This window comes from Cucurbita pepo, chromosome 7, assembly GCF_057944985.1.
Source record: "Cucurbita pepo subsp. pepo isolate OVF chromosome 7, ASM5794498v1, whole genome shotgun sequence".
Taxonomy (NCBI): Eukaryota; Viridiplantae; Streptophyta; class Magnoliopsida; order Cucurbitales; family Cucurbitaceae; genus Cucurbita; species Cucurbita pepo.
The window spans coordinates 1,219,864-1,242,518 of record NC_141804.1 but is presented as its reverse complement, the minus strand read 5'-3'; the positions used below and the strand labels follow the sequence as shown (position 1 = coordinate 1,242,518).

The window sequence follows — 22,655 nt, the reverse complement described above, 5'->3', positions numbered from 1 at the left end:
AGCTCCTAGTGCGACTTCGTAAAACGCAAGAAAAGATAAGATCGAAAAGAAAGAGATACACATAGTGGTGATTATAGTGATTCTATCTGAACCTAAAGAAAAATCAACCATGGAACTATTGAGCAAAGTCCAAAAGACATAAGTAGATCGACCTACGATAGATTAATCGATGTCCAAAGAACACTCAACCGAAAAGAGTGAGTCAGAAGGCGAATTATCCGATTTAGTGCAGCTGCCAACATCAAGATTCAACTGTTTATATGATATATAATTCATAATCTTAATTTTAACCGACGTATATAGTTGAACTCTATAAACCCGAATTTTGAAATTTCTACTCGATTAAAATCACACAGATGAACCTATGCTTGTCGACCATGTCCAGGTCCAGCCGGATGCTCTGCGACTCCAGTCCCTCCGCTCGTCTGGTCGTAAAATTCCTGACCGCGGCGAGACAGCTACGCAAGAGGACATGAAATGGGTAAAGAAATTAAGAATCATTCTGAGATTTATGAATTCGACACTTCATTTGAAAGCACACTTCTCCGCCATAGCCACTGAGCTTATTACAGAACATGATCTTAAATCTTAAATCTTCTACCCAGAATTACACAAAAGGGATAATAACAGATCCCAAGTAATACATCATCACTGGAGACCACACCAAAAAAGGGAAACAAAACAAATGATTTGATTACAATTGAGAATAATTCATTCTTGTTCTTCCTTTTTTTTTTCTCTTTGATCCATATGTTTGGATTTTAATAAAGATGATTTGTTTGTTGTTATCTATTCTGCTCTAAGGGTTAACGAGTGTGAATGATGAAGCCGTATTTTGAAGAAATGGGTAGAGAAAGAACGCCTACCCATGTGGTAAAGAACAGCTTTCCCTCACCCAGAACAAAAAAAAGACAAGGTAAGAGAGAATAGTCTGTCAAGATGAGCAAATAATAATCATCAGGACTGCCAGAACATATCGAACTGGTTACTGTACAAGGATCGATCTTGGATCTCCAGATTCGCAACGTGCCAATTAACGAGTCGGGATTGAAGAAATTTACAAACAACCAATCCTGCTAGGAAGATCCACCATTCACTTTCATCCCTGCAAAAAACAAAGTCAGGTGTTATCATCCTGTCTCCATCAGTTTGGAGTTCCAATATTAGTAAACAACAAAGAAAGTTTGATTCTTTTCAGCAGAGTAGAGCAAACCCCTCACATGTTAATAGTCCATGGCTGAAAGCTTGGATGCCCAGACGATTGAGATTTCAAGTGTACATATCCACAGAGAAACGCAACCAACTGGGAAGACGGTAAAGAAACGCAACCAGTTATGAGTAGTGAACCAAACTGATTGGGTTGAAGTCAGGTAATGTAAAAGAATGTGATGAACTTACAACATTGACCAAGGATGTGATGTTCCACAATGCATAGATACGAGCAAGGCCTGCAGAGCGTCTCGGTCCTTGGCTGAACAAGGCATTGATTCCAGCAGGGAATGGAAGGAGAATGCCAAGAGGTAAAATAAACAAAACTAAGAAAACGTCTGCCAATGAAATAGAAAACATCTGAAGTAGAGTAAGCAAAACCAAGCTGAAATCCCCTAGAAGTAGGATTGATATGAGTAAACCAACAAGATCCTGCAATTGGCAAAAGAATACAACCGAATATAAGGGCCTATAACAAATCAAGCCTCTGGAGGACTTGAAACCATAAGTATTAACCATGCGTTAAAGGTTCAACTTTGAGATATGTACCTGATGACCAACAGGTTTAGTGTTGTGAAGCACATAAGATAGAAGGCAATATATATCTCTCTTCTCCTCGAGCATTTGTAGACTACTAACATCTAAGATGCCCCCATATGTCTTCTTTCGCCTTGTACGGCCTTCACTAGAAATATAATCTTGGCTTAAATGAGTTTCTTCCCTCACATGGACAAATTGATTTTCTCTAAGAACGTTCTTCAGACTAAAACAGGGGTAGAACATAAAAGACAAACCAAATGAATCTAACAGCAAAAGTATCAAAAACAAAAACCATAAAGCTTTTTATTAATATCTACAGAAGAAAATGTATTACCTAGAAGTTTGATCATTTTCTTCATTTCCATGATAAATTCTCATGGGCGAAGGACTGATTCCGTCATCAGCATATAGAAGGAGACCATACTGGCAATAACCACAGGCTGTAGCCTGAAACTGAGCAAGATCCACACGAATGCCATGACTCCTCAAAGCAGGATTTGCAAAAGTTTCCAGCCATTTAACAACATGAAGAAATGTCGATCTAAGTTGGCCACGACGAACCAACCGTAACTGTGCATTCAGACCAGCAACCATCCGGTACCATGTTGTAGGTGGTAGAGCCTGCAAATCAGAGTACAAAACCCATCAAAATTCCAGAAGAGAAAATTCAATTTAATATGATGGTTCACACAACAATTGAAGTCTTGAACTTGAGTCCTAGTTTTGGTTAGCGAACCTGGCTCATGAGACTGGTAAGAATATTGTCATTATGAAGTGAAAAAGAAGCCATGTAACTTCCATCGCCTCCAAAGAGCAAGGACAGTGGAAATCTTTGATTCAAACGAGGAGGAAGATCTGTTCTTTTCTCGTCTCCACCCAGAAAGAAGTCGACAAATGCAAGCATTAGATCGGATGTTGCTGTGACCTACAGTTCCACAAATATTCAGCTAAAATTACCCAACACAAAACATCAATCACTAAGCTATCTACTTTCACATGAAAGATAAGGGTTTTTGGAAAAAGCAACAAAAAAAGAAAAAGCAGATAGATAAAGCATAATTATATGATTAATAGGACAGTTGACACCTTGAAAAACCAACAGGTCCAAAAATTTAATTAATAATTAATAGGAAGAAATCATCAGGAAACAAAAATTTCAAGTTCTTACATCAACTATCAATATTTCTTCTTTTGTAAATAGATGCAAATGACATGCAATAAAGTATCCTTCTATATCAGGAGAGAGCGAGAGAGCGAGAGAGAGAGAGAGAGAGAGAGAGAGAGAGAGAGAGAGAGAGAGCAGCGGCAATCAAAAAGTTCCTGAATTAGCAAGGGAAGGTTATAGCGTGGAGGGCAAACTCTAGAGAACAAAGACAGACCCGTCCAACATCATTTAGTGCAAAATAAACATCATTTGATGCAGAAGAGACATTATTTAATGCAAAAGAAACATCATTTAATGCAAAAGAAACATCATTTTAATGCAAGTGATAGTAGCAAATCGAGGGTGCTCAACATCTATACAGACAGAAAAAACTCTCCAAACCCCCAAAGATATAGATGAAACTGATATCAGATACTAGAATATGATAAACATACAAACAAACAAACAAACCTTAATGCCTTCATAAAGAGCTCGAGAGCGGCAAGACCGCAAACAAGCATGATCATATTCTGATCTAACAAACTCACGTAGAAGTTGCAGTTTCAGCTTTCGACGCCATTGTTGCCATGACCATGCGAGAGGATATGCAAGAGCAGAAAGAATGCTGTATACTGCACCCTCCCACCATTCATATGCCGCTATAGCATTGATATCATCCACAAATTTGTTAAATGCACTCTCATATCTGAGTATCAAAATAGGGGAACACAAGGTTACAGAAGTTGGGGATAAGTGATCGTTTCATTGATAACTAAGAACAAAGTAATATAGTGCAGATATGTTTACATCAAGGAAATGCATTGAAGCAGTAAATCATTATTACTTACACAATCTCTTTCAGTTGCTCTGGAGGGGAGTGTGAAAGATGCCAGGGTTCACTAAAGGTGTTTGGACCCATAAAGTACATTCTATACACATGACTCTGAGACTCCTCAACTCTATTTGTTTCGAGGACCTAAATCATATAAAGGACATTATCAATAGGACTTCATTTTTTTACGTAATTAGGAAGACATTTAGAGTGATAAAAGGTCATGTCATTTAGGGAAAAACCTCATTCAATGACTCCAAGAAAGGAAAGGAATGATCTATTTGAGATGCATGTTGAGTGGGCACAGGACCAGGTAATTCATCCACCCCAACAAATTTCATCCGTGCAACACTAAGCACCAATGCCAGCAAAACAAGGAGAGCAAATAGAAGACCACAAAATAGCCAAGGACCACCAAATGTATAAATTAACTCTTCAAGAGCGGTATAACATTTTGGCATGTGGTATCTATCTGAAATGCATTTGTAGGGGCAAGGAGTTTCAGCAATGCCACCTGACAAAGATTAATAGATAAGGTTAACTGACCTTACTTACAATGTTAACCTTGAATCTTACAACCAATCTATAAAAATTATTTGAACGAAATGCATAGATTGAAGTAAATATGATATTTTCTGCAGGACAAAAGATAAAAACTCTATCAAATCCACAAAACACAGTACGTCGTTTAGCCACTAATTCTTTGTTAAATGCCGATCATCAAAAAATGAATAAGTAAATACCTCGAACAGATACATAAATGGCACGATGTGGAAGCTCATCAGGGGGACATTGCTGACAAAGAGCTCTATCAGATCCACTGACATTCTTGAAAGTACCAACAGGACATTCCTGGAACATAAAAGATAATAATCTACTTAAGAGAGAAAAGTGGAGAGATTAAAAACCCTAATGGACTAATTAAATTCAGTAATTTTTCTTTATAAGATTTGTAGCAATGACTGAACAAGGCTATTTTGTAGGTATTGTTCTTTTCATGACACTGAAGGTTCTTGAGTTTAGACATTTTGTTTGAGTTTCAGGACTATTTTTGTTTAGACATTCATAGAGAAAACAAACGTACATAAAAAGTGGCAATATGAAAGAAAGATCAAACTAGCCACCATGGGTAGGCCTCATGATCAATAAAGACCAACAGAAAATGGGGTTTGAGCCATAGTAACCACCAATTTAAAACTTCTCTTTTTTTTTTTTTTTCTATTTTTTCAGAAAACGTTCACCTAGCATTATTATTCTATAGGTCTCCTTGGTGCCAAATTTAGCAGACCAGTGTCGGAGGTTTATCACATGAGAATTTTGAGAAAGCTGGCCTGAACACCACACGAAGATATCAGGAAAGAAAAACCATCACTTTATCTAATCAACGGGTTAGATTCAAGTATTTCGGTGATTGAATTCAGGTATTTGAGCATTGAGTAACTTCATTTTGGGCATTTTTTGGTTGAATATAATGTGATTTATTCGTTGGTTCATGTATAGTTTTTAGTTTAGTTTTGAAAATGTATTGATTGTGTAAGCATATATAAGTTAAGAAACATGAAGCCGATGGATTTCAAGGAGACACATAAACAAACCCCAATAATGCAAGTAAAAGCATAGAAAAAAGAAAAACAAATGAAAAAGTAAAATCGTTAGCAAACAGGTTTTCATGAAACCAAGATGGCTCTCGTGAAAACTTCTTCAAATTCAACTTAACTGTCTACCACAAGATGCCATTAAAATTAAAGGATTTTAAAATACTATATCATTATTTGAAATATTTGAGAATTTTGCATAAAGGAACCTTTATTCTTTTCTAACCTTTTCAGCATATCAATGAAATGTTTATGTTTCCTACCAAAAAAAAAAAAAAGAAAAAAAAAATCGACATGTCTAATATCTTCTCTCTGGAATTGTCTGAAAATTATCACAATATTTGGAAAATGTGGTGTTTTTATGACATGCACGTTCATTGTTTCTGGAAAAAAAAAAAAAAAAAAAAAAAAAAAAAGCACTTATAAATCACGAACCAAACAAGGAGTCACAGACCTCACAAAATGTTCCATAAAGACCTGACGGGCACGCTCTACCAGTCACAGAACCATTTTCACCTCCACCACCCTGTTCACCACCTGTACCTCCCCTGCATAAAACAAGCAATGGTGATTAAAAAGGAAGGTCTATCGCTCTTGCTAAACTGGGAAAAGAGCCACCAAACAGCTTTACAATGCAATTAAAACTACAGAATTAATACAATCGATGGCATCCTATCTAGATTTAACAATACAAAAGCTGAAAAAGGAATCAGCTTAGATAGGTGGGCCTTTACGTAATTCCTCTATTTGGAGAAGGGATGTCTTGTCCCTTAATCCCTTAGGCCATTCCGGGCCATTTGGTACCTTTTGAATGGAAGACATGGCTTCTTTCTTTTCTTAAAAGGAAATATCCAAAATGAGCCAATACAAAAGAGGCACCCTAATAATTAAGTTGACAAATGAATACCGGTACCATTGAAAGAAAATTTGGGGATGAACCACATAGAACTTAGTATGGGAAAGGTACTAACCAGGTCCCAATATGTCCTTTCACACTAGCAATGGGCTGGTACACATCTCCTGTAGGTATGTGGGCCCAATGAAAGTGAATCCTTCCTCCACCACCTCCACCACTTCCATTTGCTACACTATATCCACCAATACTTGAAAGAACAGCAGATGAACCAAGAGCCATAGTATGAAGAAAAAGGAGGATAGTTCCCCCAGACCCTCCCCCAGGGCCTGTACTAGAGCCTTGAATATTAGTCAATTTTTTCACGTCTTCAATTCCTTTGAAATTGTCTCCATCAGATGTCACCGAGCCTTCAATGGACAAGCTTGACAAAGGATGCGCTAATGAGCCCATCACTGCATATATAACAGGAAGTGTAGTTAAAAAGAATTGCATGGCTATTAAGCTAATTTAGTAGAAGCTGAATATTTATTTAGATTAAAGTCCCCAAAGGGAATAGAACAACGCACATGCAGTAGAAACTCACCTATAATGCCTCCACCTGAAGAGAAACTAGCTAAAGTACCATTTCCACTCCCGCTACCAAGCTCACAGGGAAGATCTGCTTCCCCATAAGAGATGCCACCTGCAACACAGTTATTATTGAAGCATCCTTCCCCACCTTTACCACCATACCCACCACCACTGTATATTCCACTGCCAACGGCATTCCCTCTTCCCACACCGCCTGTGCAGCCTGTAATTGCAAAAAATGTTCAAATCTAAAAAAACAAGTGTTCTTTCAACCAAATACAACTTCATGATAGAAGCTGGAAACAACCAAGCAAACAGAATTTACAAGTGGACAAATAGTTCTCTAGGTAACTCAAAACCTAAACACCCTCTTTGGGAGGGAGGGAGGGAGGGTACAAGTAATCTTTATTAAACGTTGGTATCGGTGATAAGGCACCAACCCAAGTAAAAGGCCAAGGGATTACAAAAACGTAGTTATTAAAAAAATGATAAGAATTAAGAAATAAAATAAATAAATAAAAACCAAAAAATTAGAGAAAGAACTCAACAAACAAGTCTTGTACTAAATATCATCCAAAATTTCCTTCTCCTTTCTATGAATAGTCCTGGGAGAGTCTATGGTTGCTCTCAAGACAAGAAATAATTTGGGGTAACTTGATGAACCTAGAAGCTTCCCCTCGAGCAAACCTCATGCAAGACTCTCAATAATACTTCTTTCCTTATTCCACTTGCTGACAACACTTCTCTCTTACAACTCAGACTGATTACCCATGTCACATGCCACAATCTACTCCTATCATATATTAACGGACAATGTGGTATTCTGTTTCACATTGGAATCTAATTTGTGTATTACGTAGTGGCATGTGAGATTGGTAATCTGTCTGAGTTTCAGGTGTGCATGGATGCATATCAAAGCAAAACAAATGAACAATATCCAAAAAAAACATATGGGAGAACCTTAATCATACATAAGAAGATAAGTAAACCTACCCATCCCAGATGCACTGATCATCCCACGAGACAGGACAGTTATAGTTCTTGCCCTGTGGAAATGAACCACTGAACCTTTGATAAGACCCTCTACAGTGATATCTTCAATTCTGCAGATCTGAAAAGCAAAGTATCACATCAATACAAAAATGTAAATCCCTTGGCAGACTATTCCATTCTGATAAGCACCTGGAGAGTGAAAGATAGCGATGAGTTCACATTGCAATCTTCAGGTGGATGGAATAGTTCAATAGGGCAATCTTGGTCTTCACAGTAGAGTTTAGGAGTCCTATCAAATGTGAAAATTAAAATTAGCAGTTTCGAAATGATCAAATATGCACAAGAGAAACATAAGCCAGATTCAATCTTACACAGTATTTTTTGCGGCATCATCTACAGGACCTCGCAAAATAGATCCAGGACCAACCTTTTACCCCAAAATAGATAACCGAATTAATAATCAAACATAAAGACCATAAACCATTTGCTCCCTAATGATTCTCATCAAGTAAACAATGGATTAAACAGAAGAGAATTCTAAAGAATAATTGAACTTGAAATGCGAGGAGTTCTTTCTCACAGTTGGACCGAAAACATCTTTTCAGGATCAAGAGTCATCTACTTAGCTAAATATTTGAGATATTCTTTTAGTATCTTGAAGAAGAAACAGCAATTTAATGGCTTAGAACTATGTACAAAAGTTGAGTGCACAATACAAAGTTGATAACCTTTTGTTGTAAACTAAATATGATGAGCACAGTGATTACTTATATAAGGATGTTTATATCCAATTATAGCATTCCACCATGCTGGATCTAATCAGAATAAATGACCAATGGAATTGATACAACTAATCAACCAACTGCAGCAAAAAGGAAATTCAATGACAATTGAAATGAGTGATTCACATATAAAATATAAAAATTAAAAAAAGTGGAGTCAAACACACAATCTATCATTTCTGTGCCTATTCCTCAATATGAAGCGAGTAAAAGTATTTTGTATTTATGAAGGAAGCTCCAAGCTTTTGATCAAACACATATTTGAATCAGACAACCTTCCATCAATCATGATTGTAGGAATTATAGTCCCATTCATATGTGGCAACTTGGGTTCTTAAGTTGATTTCAATGTTTTTAGGTAGTCATCGGGAACCTCTTGGCAGACCAGCTAAAAAAGAAAGAAACTTTCAAGAAGACCATTGCTACAAGAAGGCCATTGCTGATCTAGCTGTCGATGATATTCCCCTTAATATGGCCGTTGCTTGGTCAGATCTCAAAGATCAGCTATTTCAAGCCCTCATCAACAGATTTCTGGTTTTAGACGTATGTATCAAAAATTCACCAATGCGAAGGCCAAGAGAACAGAAAGAACCATCTCAGACCACTTGCTTATTATGTTAGAATGCAGCGACATCAAAAGGGGCTCCACCCCCTTTAGATTCTGAAATATGAGATTTCTTTATCCAAAGTTTCTCATCTCTTACAGACAATTGGTGGAATGGTAAACTTTTCTATGGAATGTTGGGCATGGATGTATACAAAAGCTGAAAGGGTCTGAGACTTCATTTGTCGTGGTACAAGGAAACTTTTGGCTGCATAACTCACTAAACAACAAGCTTTGAGATGTCTAACAGAAACCTTACTCTTAAGATAAATCCTCATTCCTAAAGAAAAAAAAAAAAAAAGACATTCCATCAAGAGAAGTCATCTTCCTTGCGATCAAGAAAATGTAAGAAGTGGACGATTTGTGAAATTCTATCATTCAATGACAAAAGCCATCTCTGTAACACAGATATTGAATGAGAACTTGTGGGTTTCCTCGTGCAGTTCTACTCCAAAAACAGAGGGACAATGTTTTATGCCAGTACCTGGGATCCAATCTCTTCTAAGCGTAACTATTGACTCTAAGCTGAATTCACTTCGATAGAAATTATATATCTCATCAACTTTGAGTGCAAATAAAGCTCCAAGTTCAGTTGGCTTTACAATCAAATTCAAAAATCTTGGATAACTCTCAAGACTGACATACCTAGAGTGTTCCATGATTCAGTAAAAAGTAATATCACAATGCTAGCTTGTACGAGATCTATATTTGCCTCATAGAGCCCAAACCTAAAAATTAGAAAAAGGAAGGAAAAAAGGCTTCCAATCCAAAAGAATAACACCCTACTAAAGACGCTAATAGTTACTGCCCACATGGAAATGTTAAGCCTACTATTTTTCCAAAGAATGTCTCACAAACTCTCCCTTTTATCCCTACAAGGTGGAAATAACACTTCATCACAGACAAATCTATTCCACACGAGAGAAAACACCGTTTTGTTGCTGGTAGATAGATCATGGGCACTTCTCTTGTTGTCAAGAAGCTTCTAAATGAGCACATGACGAGGAAATGGAAGTAGTTTTAACCATTAATTTCACAAAGGCCTTCGATAAAGTAAATTGAGATCTCTTAGACGTGATTCTTCTTGCTGAAGGCTCTGGCCGTTGTGGGAAAGTGGATATGCGCCTATATTTCTAGTGTTAACTATACTATCATTATCGTGTAGACCAAGAGGCAAAACAAAGGCAACCATAGGCATAGACAAGTTGATATGTTATCTCACGCTTCCTTTTTCTTTATTTTGCTTAATCTACTGACATGAGACAAGGGTTCCCCACCCCCCACCAACTTCTACAATTTCCATATCAACCATGAAGTTATTTCTTGTCTAAAAAAATTTCAAGAGTAAACATTTCATACTTCATTGTTTTTTATTACATAAAGTAAGTATTAAAAATGATGGTCAGTCAAAAAGTAAATTCATTGATACTTACATGAATACTATAAAATAAAGACAGAACTAAACGTTGTGCTTCAATCCGATCTCCCGGACCCGACAAGTTCAATAAACCTTGTCCATGGACTCCCAGGTTAGCATTAGAATGTATAACAGATGATTCCTATATCAAAAACAAAAGAATGAGATTCCTTAAAAGGAAAGCTACAAAGAAGAAATGTCAAAGGAAGTTAAGATTAAATTACCCGAAGAACAATTAAGTTACTAGCCTCAAGCAAGGATGTCACGACACCAGAATCTCCACCTCCATATATAAGCATTTTAGAATTCCACATCAAAAACATTTTCACCGACATGCGTAGTGCCCCATATACCTGGAATTGTAAACCATGCATTCTCACATCACAACTCAAGGAAATAACAATATCCTGGAGAATGATTAATACCAAATAGCTATATATCCATGAGAATATAATACAAATTTCCTAATTTTATATATAAATAATATACAGGGAAGTATATAATATTAATACTACCGCAGTAGTTCACCCAGGAAAAACTTGATTCTCCTTCCTTGTTACTGTTTACCACCCCCCCCACACCGAAAGAAAAAAATATATAACTTTCATGAGGTTAAATGGGAAACAAATTGTAAATAACAGATAGAGTTGGCTCAAAGAGTCTTACGGTTATGTGATGCGAATATGAGAGTACCAAGGTATCTGAACCCCTCGGTTACCCATTTTCTAAGTACTCATATTTCAGAAAATGCCGAACTATGCTGATGATTCTTTCTGTGGTGGGTGCGTGCATGTTTAGGCAAACCATTACACATTATGACAAGATTTTGAATATCATTCAATAAGTTGAAAAATGATAAGAAAACAAAAGTAAAAGCACACAAGATAAAACACAAGCATACAACAAAAAATGAGAAGAGTGAAATGAAAACAAATTGACAAATTTTCATGAAACAAAAAGGTTTCACCATGATAAATATTCATTCTCATTTCTAAATCATGAACAGACGAAGAATAACAGTACTGCAGGCATGCACCGCATAACTGTAAGACAAAAAAAGGGGTTTACCTTGATTTCTGAATTGCTCATTAAGAGTTCTTCTGCCAATAGCTCAAACTCTGATGAGGCAAAGTGAGCCAGCCCAAAACTTAAAACTCCCCCAGATAGAAGACTAATCTGACCTTGAACCTAGTTAGTAGTATTCAGAACCAAGATTGAGATTGTTGATAAAGCTCATGTCAACATAAACAAAAGGGATAGGGGAAACATACATCAGATGCATCGACTGAGAACTTGGCATGCACAATAGATGCTAGTATCATTTTTTTTTTATACCAACTATCAAGCCATCCACAACAAATTAAAGATAATTAAACTATAAAACAATCTCTAAGGCGCAAAGCACATAAGTTTCAAAAATAAAAAACTGGCACAAAGACGAAGCTCCAGGGCCAGATGGTTTTACAACTAAATTCTTTATCAAGTTTTGGTCCTTAAAATTGGATTTCTAGAAACTGTAGCAAGAACTGTTTGCAAATGGGCATGTAAAATTCTTCGACGGTTATTCTTCTTGTGACATTTTTATCAGGAGGGCTTTCTTGTAGGATTTCATAATCATTGGGCTGCTACGTTTTTTCATTTTCATTTATGCTTTATTTATTTCTTCCTTTGGGAAATAGCGCATAAAGCCATCAGTACAAATGAAAATCTTCAAAAAAGAATGCCTTACATCACTCTCTCTCCAAATTGGTGTCCACTATACAAGAAAGCAAACGAATCACAAAGTCACTTGTTTATGCAATGCACATACACTCAAAATTTCTGGACAACGATTCTTAATATATTCGGATGGCATCTCACATTTCCTAGAGAGGTAAAGGACTTTTTGGATATGGCCTTAACGTACTACCCTTTCAAGAATGCAAAAGCCCTGTTATGGAAAAACCTCATCATGGCTTTCTTTTGGAATCTGTGGAAAGAAAGAAATCAGAGAATATTTGCAGAAACAACACAGACCTACACAAAACTTTTCGACAATGTTGTTTACCAAACTATATCTTGGTGTAAACTGTCTAATATTTTTACTTCCTATAGTTATACCTCCCTCATTGCAAATTGGGAAGGTCTTTTGTAAACATCATGGATTATACATCCCTCTTGTAAATTTCACTCATCAATGAAATTGTCTCTTATAAAAAAAAAAAAAAAAAAAAAAAAAAAAAAAAAAAAAAAAAAAAAAAAAAAAGCTTTATTTATTTCTCTCAGTCTACTCTTTGTAGACTTCTTGTACTCTCTTATAGCTTTTCAATCTTCAATTACAACTTCTGTTTCTTATTACTGAAAAAGCCGTTCGTTTATGCTTCCTCAACTCTCATAGTTTATTATTGCTGGTTATAGTGGAAGTCAGTTATGGTGAGAACAATGTGGTTAACAAATAGTAAAAATATTGAAAATGTATATTAACAAACAGGCCGATGAATATTTAGATGGTAAACAAAGAATTTGTGCAACATCAAGAAATTTCCTAGATTGGTGAATATAACTTTGAATACTTCACATTAATATAACTGGTCCTTTTCACTTTTTCGGTATGAAAGAGGCTTCCATTATTGTAGAAAAAGATACTGATAGAAAGCTATAAAACAGAAACTAGAATGAGCGAAACAAATGAAAAATAAAAGAGTCCCACTTGAAAAAGATATATATATATTGTATGTATTGTATGTATGTACGTACGTAGGTCAAATGAAAAGGCTCGTACTATTCTGTAAAGTACCACTTCTACATATCCAAGATTCACATGCCAGTATAAACAATCTAAACAGTGTTACAGATTAATTACAAACCTGGACACGGCTCCAGAGCAAAGGAACTGAAGCCCTAGCATTATTTCGAACATAAACATTCGTCATGAGTGGTTGATTGGGAAACTCCAAAAGAAGTGTGTCTGTATCCGTTGTCAAGTTATGATTGGAAATTGTAAGGCTTCGAGGAACAGCATCGTATACGGTTCCAGCACCACCAGAATTTTCTGGACAACCCAAACTACGTCCCCCTACATAAATAGCATTTATTTCGAAATACCTTAGCAACACTACTAAATGAATTAACATATAATGACATAGTGCAAGAATCATCCATAGTAAGCAATCAAAGTTGCATTGCAAACAAGCAATCCTTATTATTATCGCCAACAAATAAGTTTCCAAGAACTAAAGAATTCAAGTAGAAAAAAATTGTAGATTTAAACCAATCTCCCTTCATCCACTCATGCTAAACATGTAACTAAAAAAATGTTAAACATCAGCATTGAGTGCCACATAAAAGAGTATACGGGGACACCAATCATCAGTGTCAGGTGATGAAAGATCTCTCTAGATACCAAAGTAAGCCCTTCTTAAAGGAATGGCTAAATGAAGGGAAAAAGTATAAACAAGAAGACTCTCAAGCAGGATGTTTCTGTTATCCATCCTATGTATATGTATGGATGATAATAGAAATAAGAGCCAGTCCCCTCAAGTAAAAGGAAAATTTAGTTTTAAACAAACTACAAGTTTTAATACTAAACGTATTTTAAGTTCTGGCAGAATAAATCATCCACACTCCTCGGAAAATAGAAAATACTTTGAACATTCTTTTTGTAGGAGTAATTACTCCAATAATCTAAGGGAATCTTGTCCCTTCAAAAAAATTAGAGCATAGTCACAATAGAACATGAAATGGAAAGAAAACAATAAAAACTGGTAGAATCTAAAATCAAACATTTCTAAGTCTCTACTATTGTATTGAATTCATTTTAATCCCCTAATTTCTAATTCTCATATAGTCGTAATGATCTTACCAATAAAATACTTCATTTCCTATCAAAAGGGAAAAACAAAAAAACAAAAAAAATCCCGATCTTACAAGATGGGCTAGCAAACTATGCACAACTGAAACATACATATATCCACTATTTCCCATGCACATTTTGGAGTTCAATAAATATACTAACAAGATATAGAAGCAACTATTATAGAACAGAATTCATGCACGCATAGACACATTAATATATGTTTTGTACGTGTATGTGTATGTGTGTATTCATACAATACACATACTGCATATAAGTTTGTGACATACTCCACGATTATGTAACAGCACTGAAGTTCACTAATGGCTTATAACTCTCACCATGTGCAAAAATTTGGGGATCATGCCTGCTGAAAACATCAACAGAGATTCTTCCACCGCCACCACCACCATATCCATTACCTCCACATGTACTTATCCTGCCATCGCCAATCCTGTTCTTCACAAGCAACATACTTTTAATGTTCAACTTTATCCTCCATGTATTACGGAAAAAAAAAAAACAAATTTCTTGTAAAAATAAGAATGATGAAACGAAAACCAGCTGAATTAAGCCCTCAAATATCCCACTATCTAAAAGAAGAAAAACTCATGCAGCTCTCGTGCCATAAAATCATCAAACAGAAAGGGGAGATATACACTGTTCCAATGTGAAAACAAGTTGAATTAGAGAAAGTAGACAAACAGATAGGGAGAGAAGATAGATAATTACATTTTGTGAGCAAGGATATAGATGCTGCCACCTGACCCACCTCCTCCTTTTGTCCCTCCATCACCCCCATCGGCTAGAACAGCCCCATCAATTATAAGAAGGTCGCCTACGTTCAACTTAATCTTTCCGCCACCATTTCCACCATAGTCTACCTCCTTGCTCGTGGAACCACCCCGGCTCCCGAAACTGCTAGGCTTCTGCAGCGACGCCCATGAGTACGCATCACCTCCCCAATAGTCCTCAGGAAGCTTGGTTTTATCCGTCAAACAACATGCTCCCCTCCCTCCATGTCCCCCACCTGACCCATCAATACCTTGTGGCGTCCCACTAGTCTGTGACGGCGGATTCCCAGCTAAACCAGTCGTATTCACCACAGACCCATTGAGAAAGCTAGCATTCCAGGCAGCCAGCTCAAAACTCCCGGTAAATATAGACGAATCATTGCTCAGCGTAAAATTGCCAGTAATATTAATGGTAATCGAACACCCCGGTTTAGGACAATTAAACTTCACCCCAGGCAGTATATAAAAATTCCCCTTCCCAGCTATATACACGTCATGAGTAAGGTTCAAATCGTTGACAATCTGACATGTAGTATCCAACGAGCCAACTCCATCTAAATCCCAGGTGCAGGAAACCGAAGGCGGATGAGGCGGTGGTGGCGGTGGAGCCGGCGGCGAATAATCATGGTGAGAAAGAAATCCATCGTAATCGAGAATGGAAAATTCATCGACCGTGGACGATGAGACGACAGAATGAGGAGGCTCTGTAACAAGAACAACTACAAGCGCAACAAAACTTGAGAAACGAAGAGAACGAGAGTGAAATCGAGCCATCCACTACTGTCAACAGTCATTAGGTCAGAGATTTCTGTAAGGATTGGCAGTTGAATTAGCAAATTCGATCGGAAACAACAAAACTAAATCCACCATGAATACAACAATTTCACGAAATTCAGAGTACATGCGCCTTGTTCGTAGAAATGGAGAAACCCTAGAATTCGCTCTGCAAAACAGACTGCAACACAAAGAACCAGACGGAGAAGGTAAGATTGATGTTTTCTGAGAGAGAGAGAGGAAGGTGGGGGAGAGAAGAAGCCCCCCTTTACTTATTTCCACGATGAATGAATGGCAGGGAAATGTTTGGAAACGGCTTGCGATGAATGAGCTCGCCCACGTGTCGTTCTCTCATTGGTTAACCTCCATAACCCACCTTCTTTTTTGACTTTTTGTTGTTTTCCCGCGCGCGGTTGGCACGTGTGGAAGTTAATCGTGGTACTTTGTCGTATTCATCATTAAATAATAATAAACCCTACCTGTCTTAAAAGAGCGTAAATGTCAATCGCTAACTTACAAATTTAATTTTTAACTTTATCTTAATTAATTATACTGAAATTTATTAATATAAATTTTATAATTTTATCAAATATTCATTAAATACAAAAAATTTAAAAATAGAATGGAAAGGGACAATGATGTAATTTCGTCATCGACTAGTAAGGATGAGACAGCTAGGCTCGTGGTCAAGGTCTTTTAACCGTTTTTCAATAGGAAGGTGAAACGTGAATGGGCTATAGGTGATTGATTTCTAGTTAAACAGTGTAAGAAGTCGACTTACACTACCCAACTTAACTCAAACCTACTCGAGCATCCAAACTGAAACTATACTCAAATACCGAATTTTGTAATTTAACTTTAATTTTGAGTATCTGACAAATTTAGACCGTTGACACAATTACTTGAATGTTGATTTGACAATCGATGATGTAATAAATGCAATAGACCTCTCGCTATCGTCATAATTTTTTTTAAAAGAATTTTATAATAAATATTACATAGAAAGAAAGAAAAAAAAAAGTAAGTTAACTCGTCCATTGATTCATTTGTTGTCAGCTTTCTCTTCATCGAGAAAACCAGTTGATAATAATAAATTATAGCATTTATTTCTGACCTGACCAAAAGCATGCTTGATGCTTCTACCAAAGTTGTCCAACAAAACAAACTCGTCTCTTCGATTCACTATTTCATTCGTACATTTCGTCTTGAAGAAGAAAAGTATTATATATCTAATAACTCAAATCCACCGCTAGCAGATATTGTTATCTTTAGAGGTTCCCTTCCAGGCTTTTCCTAAAAGTTTTAAAATGCGTCTGCTAGGAAGAAGTTCCTACACCCTTGTAAGGAGGATCTTACATACAACAGTATTATATGTAACCATCCAAGCCCGCCACTAGCAGATATTGTCCTCTTTGAGTACTTCCTTTTGAGCTTCCCCTAAAGATTTTAAAATGTGTTTGCTAGAGAAAAGTTTCCACACCCTTATAAGAAATGATTTGTTCCCCTCTCTAACTGATGTGAGATCTTACAATCCATCCTGTTGGGGGCCAGCGTCCTCGCTGACACACCATTCGGTGTCTGACTCTGATACCATTTGTAACAACTCAAGCCCACCACTAGCAAATATTGTCCGCTTTAGCCCATGCGTATCGCCGTCAACCTCACGGTTTTAAAACATATCTGCTAGGGAGAGGTTTCCACACCCTTAAATGAATGTTTCGTTCCCCTCTCCAACTGAGGTGGGATCTCACGTTATATAATCTCAAATTTCTTATCAGCAAAGTCAGGAAGAACTTGGTCTGAATTCACATGCCAACACAAAAGCTAATAGACACTTAGTACTGATAAATCAGCTGAGCTCAACCAGACATACAGCTCTAAAACAATGGAATGAATCGCTCTGTACATGTAATACGATGCAATATATTTGGAGCCATATGGCTTAAAATTGCTATATATGTAGCTACGTGAAAGGTTTGCCCATGCCCAGGTCAACATCTTTATGTACTGCCTCATCAGTGCATGATGGAAATAAATGACATATTTTAAGTTAGAAAACACGAACCTGGAAGCAGTGGGTTGGTGTGTCGTGTATGGAACTGTACAGAATTCTTTACTCGAAACGTCGATGATTGAGATATGAACAATTCGTCGTGTTTTCTTGTGACAGTAGCTTTCTTAGTATGAACCTTGGCTTCCTTGGCCTGCTGCAAGTTTTGAAAAGATTAGCTGAAAGAAGTATATCAAGCCAAATAATGGCTCAAGTTCCTCACAGTCTCTTCATTTTTCAGCTTTGCTATGGCTTTCTTTTCTATTTTTCGAACCCACTCCTTGCTTATGTGCAGAAGTTTCCCAGTTTCCTCAAGTGACTTGGGTCGGAAATCGACAAGTCCTTATCGCATAAGCAGGACCTGCCTCTCCCTTGATTCCAACCCTTCAAGAAGATTAAAGATGTCGATCTTCATGAGTTTTCGCGTCACGGTCTCTTCTGGGCTTTGTATTGAAGTATCTGCTGTAAATTCCTGCACCATAAGAGCAACTCTTAAAGAACATAAAATATCAGATCAGAGTTTTCATATATATTGTAATTTGTAACATTAATCTAAAAAGTGTAACCGCCCAAGTCTGCCATTAGTAGATATTGTACTCTTTGGACTTTCCCTTTCCAGCTTCCCCTCAAGGTTTTAAAATGCGTCTACTAGAGAGAAGTTTTCACACCCATATAAAAGGTGTTTCATTCTCCTCTCCAACCAATGTGGGATCTCACAATCCACCCTCCTTCGGGACTCACCGTCCTCGCTGCCACACTGCTCATTGTCTGGCTCTGATACCATTTGTAACGACCCAAACCCACCACTGGCAAATGTCGTCCTCTTTGGGCTTCCCCTCAAGGTTTTTAAAACGCGTCTGCTAGGGAGAGGTTTCCACACCCTTATAAAGGGTGTTTCGTTCTCCTCCCAGCCAATATAGGATCTCACAATAACCTTGTATGGAAGAGAGAATCATACCATATATTTCACATTTAGGCCATCACTCCTCTTCTGATCAATCGAACCCACAACTCTTAAGCAGTTGTTAACAAGTCTAACCTTAGCCAAAGGAAGACCAGTGGCCTTCGCTATATCATCATCAGAATATCGACTACTACCGTTGTTCAAGGCCTTTCGATCTGATTCATTGTCTTGGTCAATGACCACTACAAAGAATTATAAAGACGAGTCAGTTATACATGAATATGAAAACTTTACGAAAAATCGCCTACCGGTGAAAACAGAATCATACTGGAATTCGAATACCCCTTGAATTTCGTGCAACAACGCTCGACATCGATTTCCTTATCCAGTAATGGATATAGGTTGAGAATCTAAAACCCCTTTTCGGGTCAAACCTTTCCACACCTTGCAGAACACCAACAGCTCCAGCCTATGAACATACAAGAACATAAACATCAAGATGCATATCCTCTCCATTTTCTCATAAAATGGAAATGAATCGACCTGAACTAAGTCCTCCATCGGTAGTCCAGAGCATCGATATTTCTTCGAAAGGAACCGAACTAATGAATTAGTAGTCCTTAAGAGTTCATCTTGACAGAACCAACCAAATTGCAGCTGTTTTTGGAGGTCCTTTATATCAACACCAGCAGCATTGGCCCAGCAACTCATGCTTGATATTTTTCCAGTTTCCTTCTCTAAAGTTTCTCTAATTCTTTCTAAATTTGCAACTACCTGCAATGAGACACAAGCTTAGCATAATAAGTATTGAAAAGATGATTGTGAGCATATCAGAGATGAATCAACCTTAACCCCTGTGGATATTTCAACTTCATTTCGTGCAACGGTCGGTCTTTTAAACGCTCTTTTTCTTGAAAATATCGAGGAATTACGAAATTTTTCTTTAGCCGCTCGTGTAGTTAGCGACTGGGAAGCAACTTTATCAGCATTATCCACTGCTCTCTTTTTTACTGATCTTCTTCCTGCTCTTTTTCCAGTCTAACTACGACATCATCATTCTGACCATCTGTTTTCGGGTGTACATTATGATATCCACCGTCCTCAATGGCTAAGCCATTTTGGCCATCTCTTCCCAAGCTTAGCATGCCTGATTCAGCAAAAGTTTCCTCCAAAACATCAATGTTTTTCATCAACATGCCAAAAGACGACGCTTTGCCAGTAGGCAAGCTGTACCAGCAGAAAAATTGTCGTCTACTCTGGACGGCCTGGTGCATTTTAACCCGTAATGCAAATGACCGAGTGGCCTTGCCTTATTGTTTATCTGAGATATAAGAGTGATGAGAATGGTAATAACATATAAGATCCATCTGATATGATGCAAATATACTCCTGAAACTATATCTTTAGCTGGATTCGTATCCATATCGACTTTTCTCGTTCTCTCCTTTCATTTTACCGCATCATTTCCAAAGCGCTCGAGTTTATATTTGTACTTTCAATGAATGAACCAAACTCGTCCTTGTGGATTTGATCCTACGTGCAACTATTACGATCTAAAATTATTTTCAAGTAAGGAACTATTAATTGTTAGATTCAACGCCAAGAACAATAAACTAAGACAAGTCAAGACTATATGTGGGTGTTGTGTGACGTTCATTGCGCAGGGCTAACCTCTATCTCTTTCAAATCTAACAGATCATCGGCCGAGGTTTGTGGAGCTTCGGACAAGCAAGTGTACGTTTTAAAGGTCTCTCTAGGGATAAATTCTCCTTCCTCACAAATACTGGAGAAGAAGGAAAGTCTTCCTGAACCAAAAGAAGCTTCCCTGCCTTTAGCTGTTTTAAAATGTAGAACTGAACAAAATTAGAGACTAAGACTAGTACACTACATGCATTCCAACGCCAAAAATCATGACAGAAACTTAGAAAATGATTTAATTAAAGGATGTTAATACACGAGGCTCTTCCTCACAAGCATCCAATGCACGCTTCATTGATAGACAAGCGAAGTTATCAACAACTAGCTAATCATAAACAGTTTTGTAGTTAGTAATTATAAGATCCCACATCGGTTGGGGAGGAAAACGAAATACCTTATAAAAGTGTGAAAACCTCTCCCTAGTAGACGCGTTTTAAAAACATTGAGGGAAATCCTGAATGGAAAAGCCCAAAGAGGACAATATCTACTAGCGGTGGGCTTGGGCCGTTACAAATGATATCAGAGCCAAACACCGGGCGATGTGTCAGTAAGGAGGTAAGTCCCGAAGGAGGACGCTGGCCCCCCAAGAGGGGTGGATTGGGGGTCCCACATTCGATCAGGTCCTGAATTATGAGATCTCACATCAGTTGGGGAGGAGAACGAATCGTTCTTTATAAGGTTGTGGAATCCTCTTCTTAAGAGATTTGAGGAAAAGTCCAAAAGGAAAACTCAAAGAGGACAATATCTGCTCGCGGTGGGCCATTAAGTGAAAAATATTCATAGCCAAACAAGCCCAGAAAACTTAAAACAAATTTAAAATTCATGAACTGTCACTTCAGAAATCTCCACAGAATCCATTGCTCATCTATGTGACAAGGAATACTCTATAATTATCGCAACATTTTTGGTGGGATGTTCATCATCTTTAATACAAAATTTCCAATAAAGGCCCCAAAATTTCATTTCTCAAACGATTAAGATTATCGCCGCGAGAGCAATTTAACTATTGATTACAACGACAAGTACAACAAAGCAAGCTAAAAAATGCGAAGACCAATTAATAACACCCTGAAGCTTGCTGAATCGCATCATCACAAGACAGAAGAAACAAGCTCAGAATTCATACATAAACACAGATATCAATCGACGCTAGTTTCTAATTCAGCATCGTAGTAATAGGCTTAGAATCAAAGCAAAAGTCAAGAAATGCTTCAGAGAAAAAGAACTAACAGGCATATGGAGAAGCCTTGGAAGAGGAGCTCCGGCGAGAATGAGCCTGAATTTGAAAACTCCACTTGAGATTTGGCCTGAAACTTGTTGCCATCGTGAAAATCGAAGGCAGAAAGAGGCGGGAGCTTGGCGGCGAAGTTGTAATTACTCGTACAATCTAATTCCAAATTCCCTGCCACTAATTTTTAATCCCGTTTTAATAATTTGGAAAATAAAGAAAATTAATTAAAATATTAGTAATGATATTATTTTCACTCTGTGTTACATTTTATTGCTATTTTTTTTTTTAATAATATTCGAAATGTCGATTCATCTCTTAGGTCAATATCGAACCTATAAATATATGAAAATGTCGACGAAAAATAGTTTGTTTGATGGTACTTGTTACTCGGATAACCGTAGTAGTTCTAGAGCTAATACGTGCAATAAACCCCGACTTCTAGAAGGGATGCATTTATTAGACAAAAAAAGGTCAACACAAGCTTTATCGTTGCTCTGATGATTCATGATAGCTCGATAAATCGCACGAGCGACGCATCATTCAAATTTATTCTCTATCAACTTTCGATGGCACGATCATCATGTGAATTAGGGTTCAATTTCAAAGAGGGAGCCTGAGAAATGGCTACCACATCCGAGGAAAGCAAGTCATCCCCGTATTTTGCCATATACGTGGGTTCGATCCTCCAAGACCTGTTAGAGCTCTCTTCAACCTGCTCATGGCTAGATCGATCGGTTTTGGGTCAAATAGGAAGAACTCGAATATTCCACCTCTGGAAAGCACCTACACCTAATAGCTTAAGCCGCTGCAACATACATGCAAAATAACTT

General features: G+C 37.4%; 2 protein-coding genes across 2 annotated transcripts; both read right to left on the bottom strand.

The window, feature by feature from the left end:
* Nucleotides 1-508: 508 nt before the first annotated feature.
* LOC111799263 (uncharacterized) lies at nt 509-18,147 on the bottom strand. The gene is made up of 23 exons (XM_087125510.1): nt 18,008-18,147; nt 15,107-16,421; nt 14,716-14,828; nt 13,389-13,597; nt 11,611-11,730; nt 10,767-10,895; nt 10,559-10,684; nt 8,111-8,166; nt 7,929-8,028; nt 7,740-7,857; nt 6,760-6,969; nt 6,292-6,628; nt 5,775-5,868; nt 4,469-4,577; nt 3,968-4,239; nt 3,742-3,869; nt 3,365-3,599; nt 2,486-2,674; nt 2,084-2,370; nt 1,759-1,972; nt 1,399-1,641; nt 1,221-1,303; nt 509-1,105 (listed from the first exon to the last, which is right to left on the bottom strand). Exons 2-23 carry the CDS (start codon nt 15,940-15,942, stop codon nt 958-960), a joined length of 4,356 nt encoding a protein of 1,451 aa, XP_086981636.1. The 5' UTR covers nt 15,943-16,421; nt 18,008-18,147; the 3' UTR covers nt 509-957.
* LOC111799264 (RNA polymerase sigma factor sigC) lies at nt 17,846-21,995 on the bottom strand. Its single transcript, XM_087125512.1, is given in 10 exon segments — nt 17,846-18,464; nt 18,951-19,111; nt 19,114-19,138; nt 19,225-19,365; nt 19,440-19,670; nt 19,743-19,936; nt 19,939-20,121; nt 20,124-20,217; nt 20,568-20,731; nt 21,825-21,995. Coding segments are annotated over 10 exon segments (1,566 nt in total). The 5' UTR covers nt 21,919-21,995; the 3' UTR covers nt 17,846-18,185.
* Between the last annotated feature and the right edge of the window lie 660 nt (nt 21,996-22,655).

Bases quoted from the DNA above. Each gene is read 5' to 3' on its own strand.
- LOC111799263 (XM_087125510.1), bottom strand. From the start codon at position 15,942: ATGGCTCGATTTCACTCTCGTTCTCTTCGTTTCTCAAGTTTTGTTGCG. The intron at 10,685-10,766 runs GTAATTTAATCT...TTTTTGATATAG, and splicing joins GTAACTTAATTGTTCTTCGG to GAATCATCTGTTATACATTC. The intron at 2,371-2,485 runs GTTCGCTAACCA...TCTGATTTGCAG, and splicing joins TTACCAGTCTCATGAGCCAG to GCTCTACCACCTACAACATG.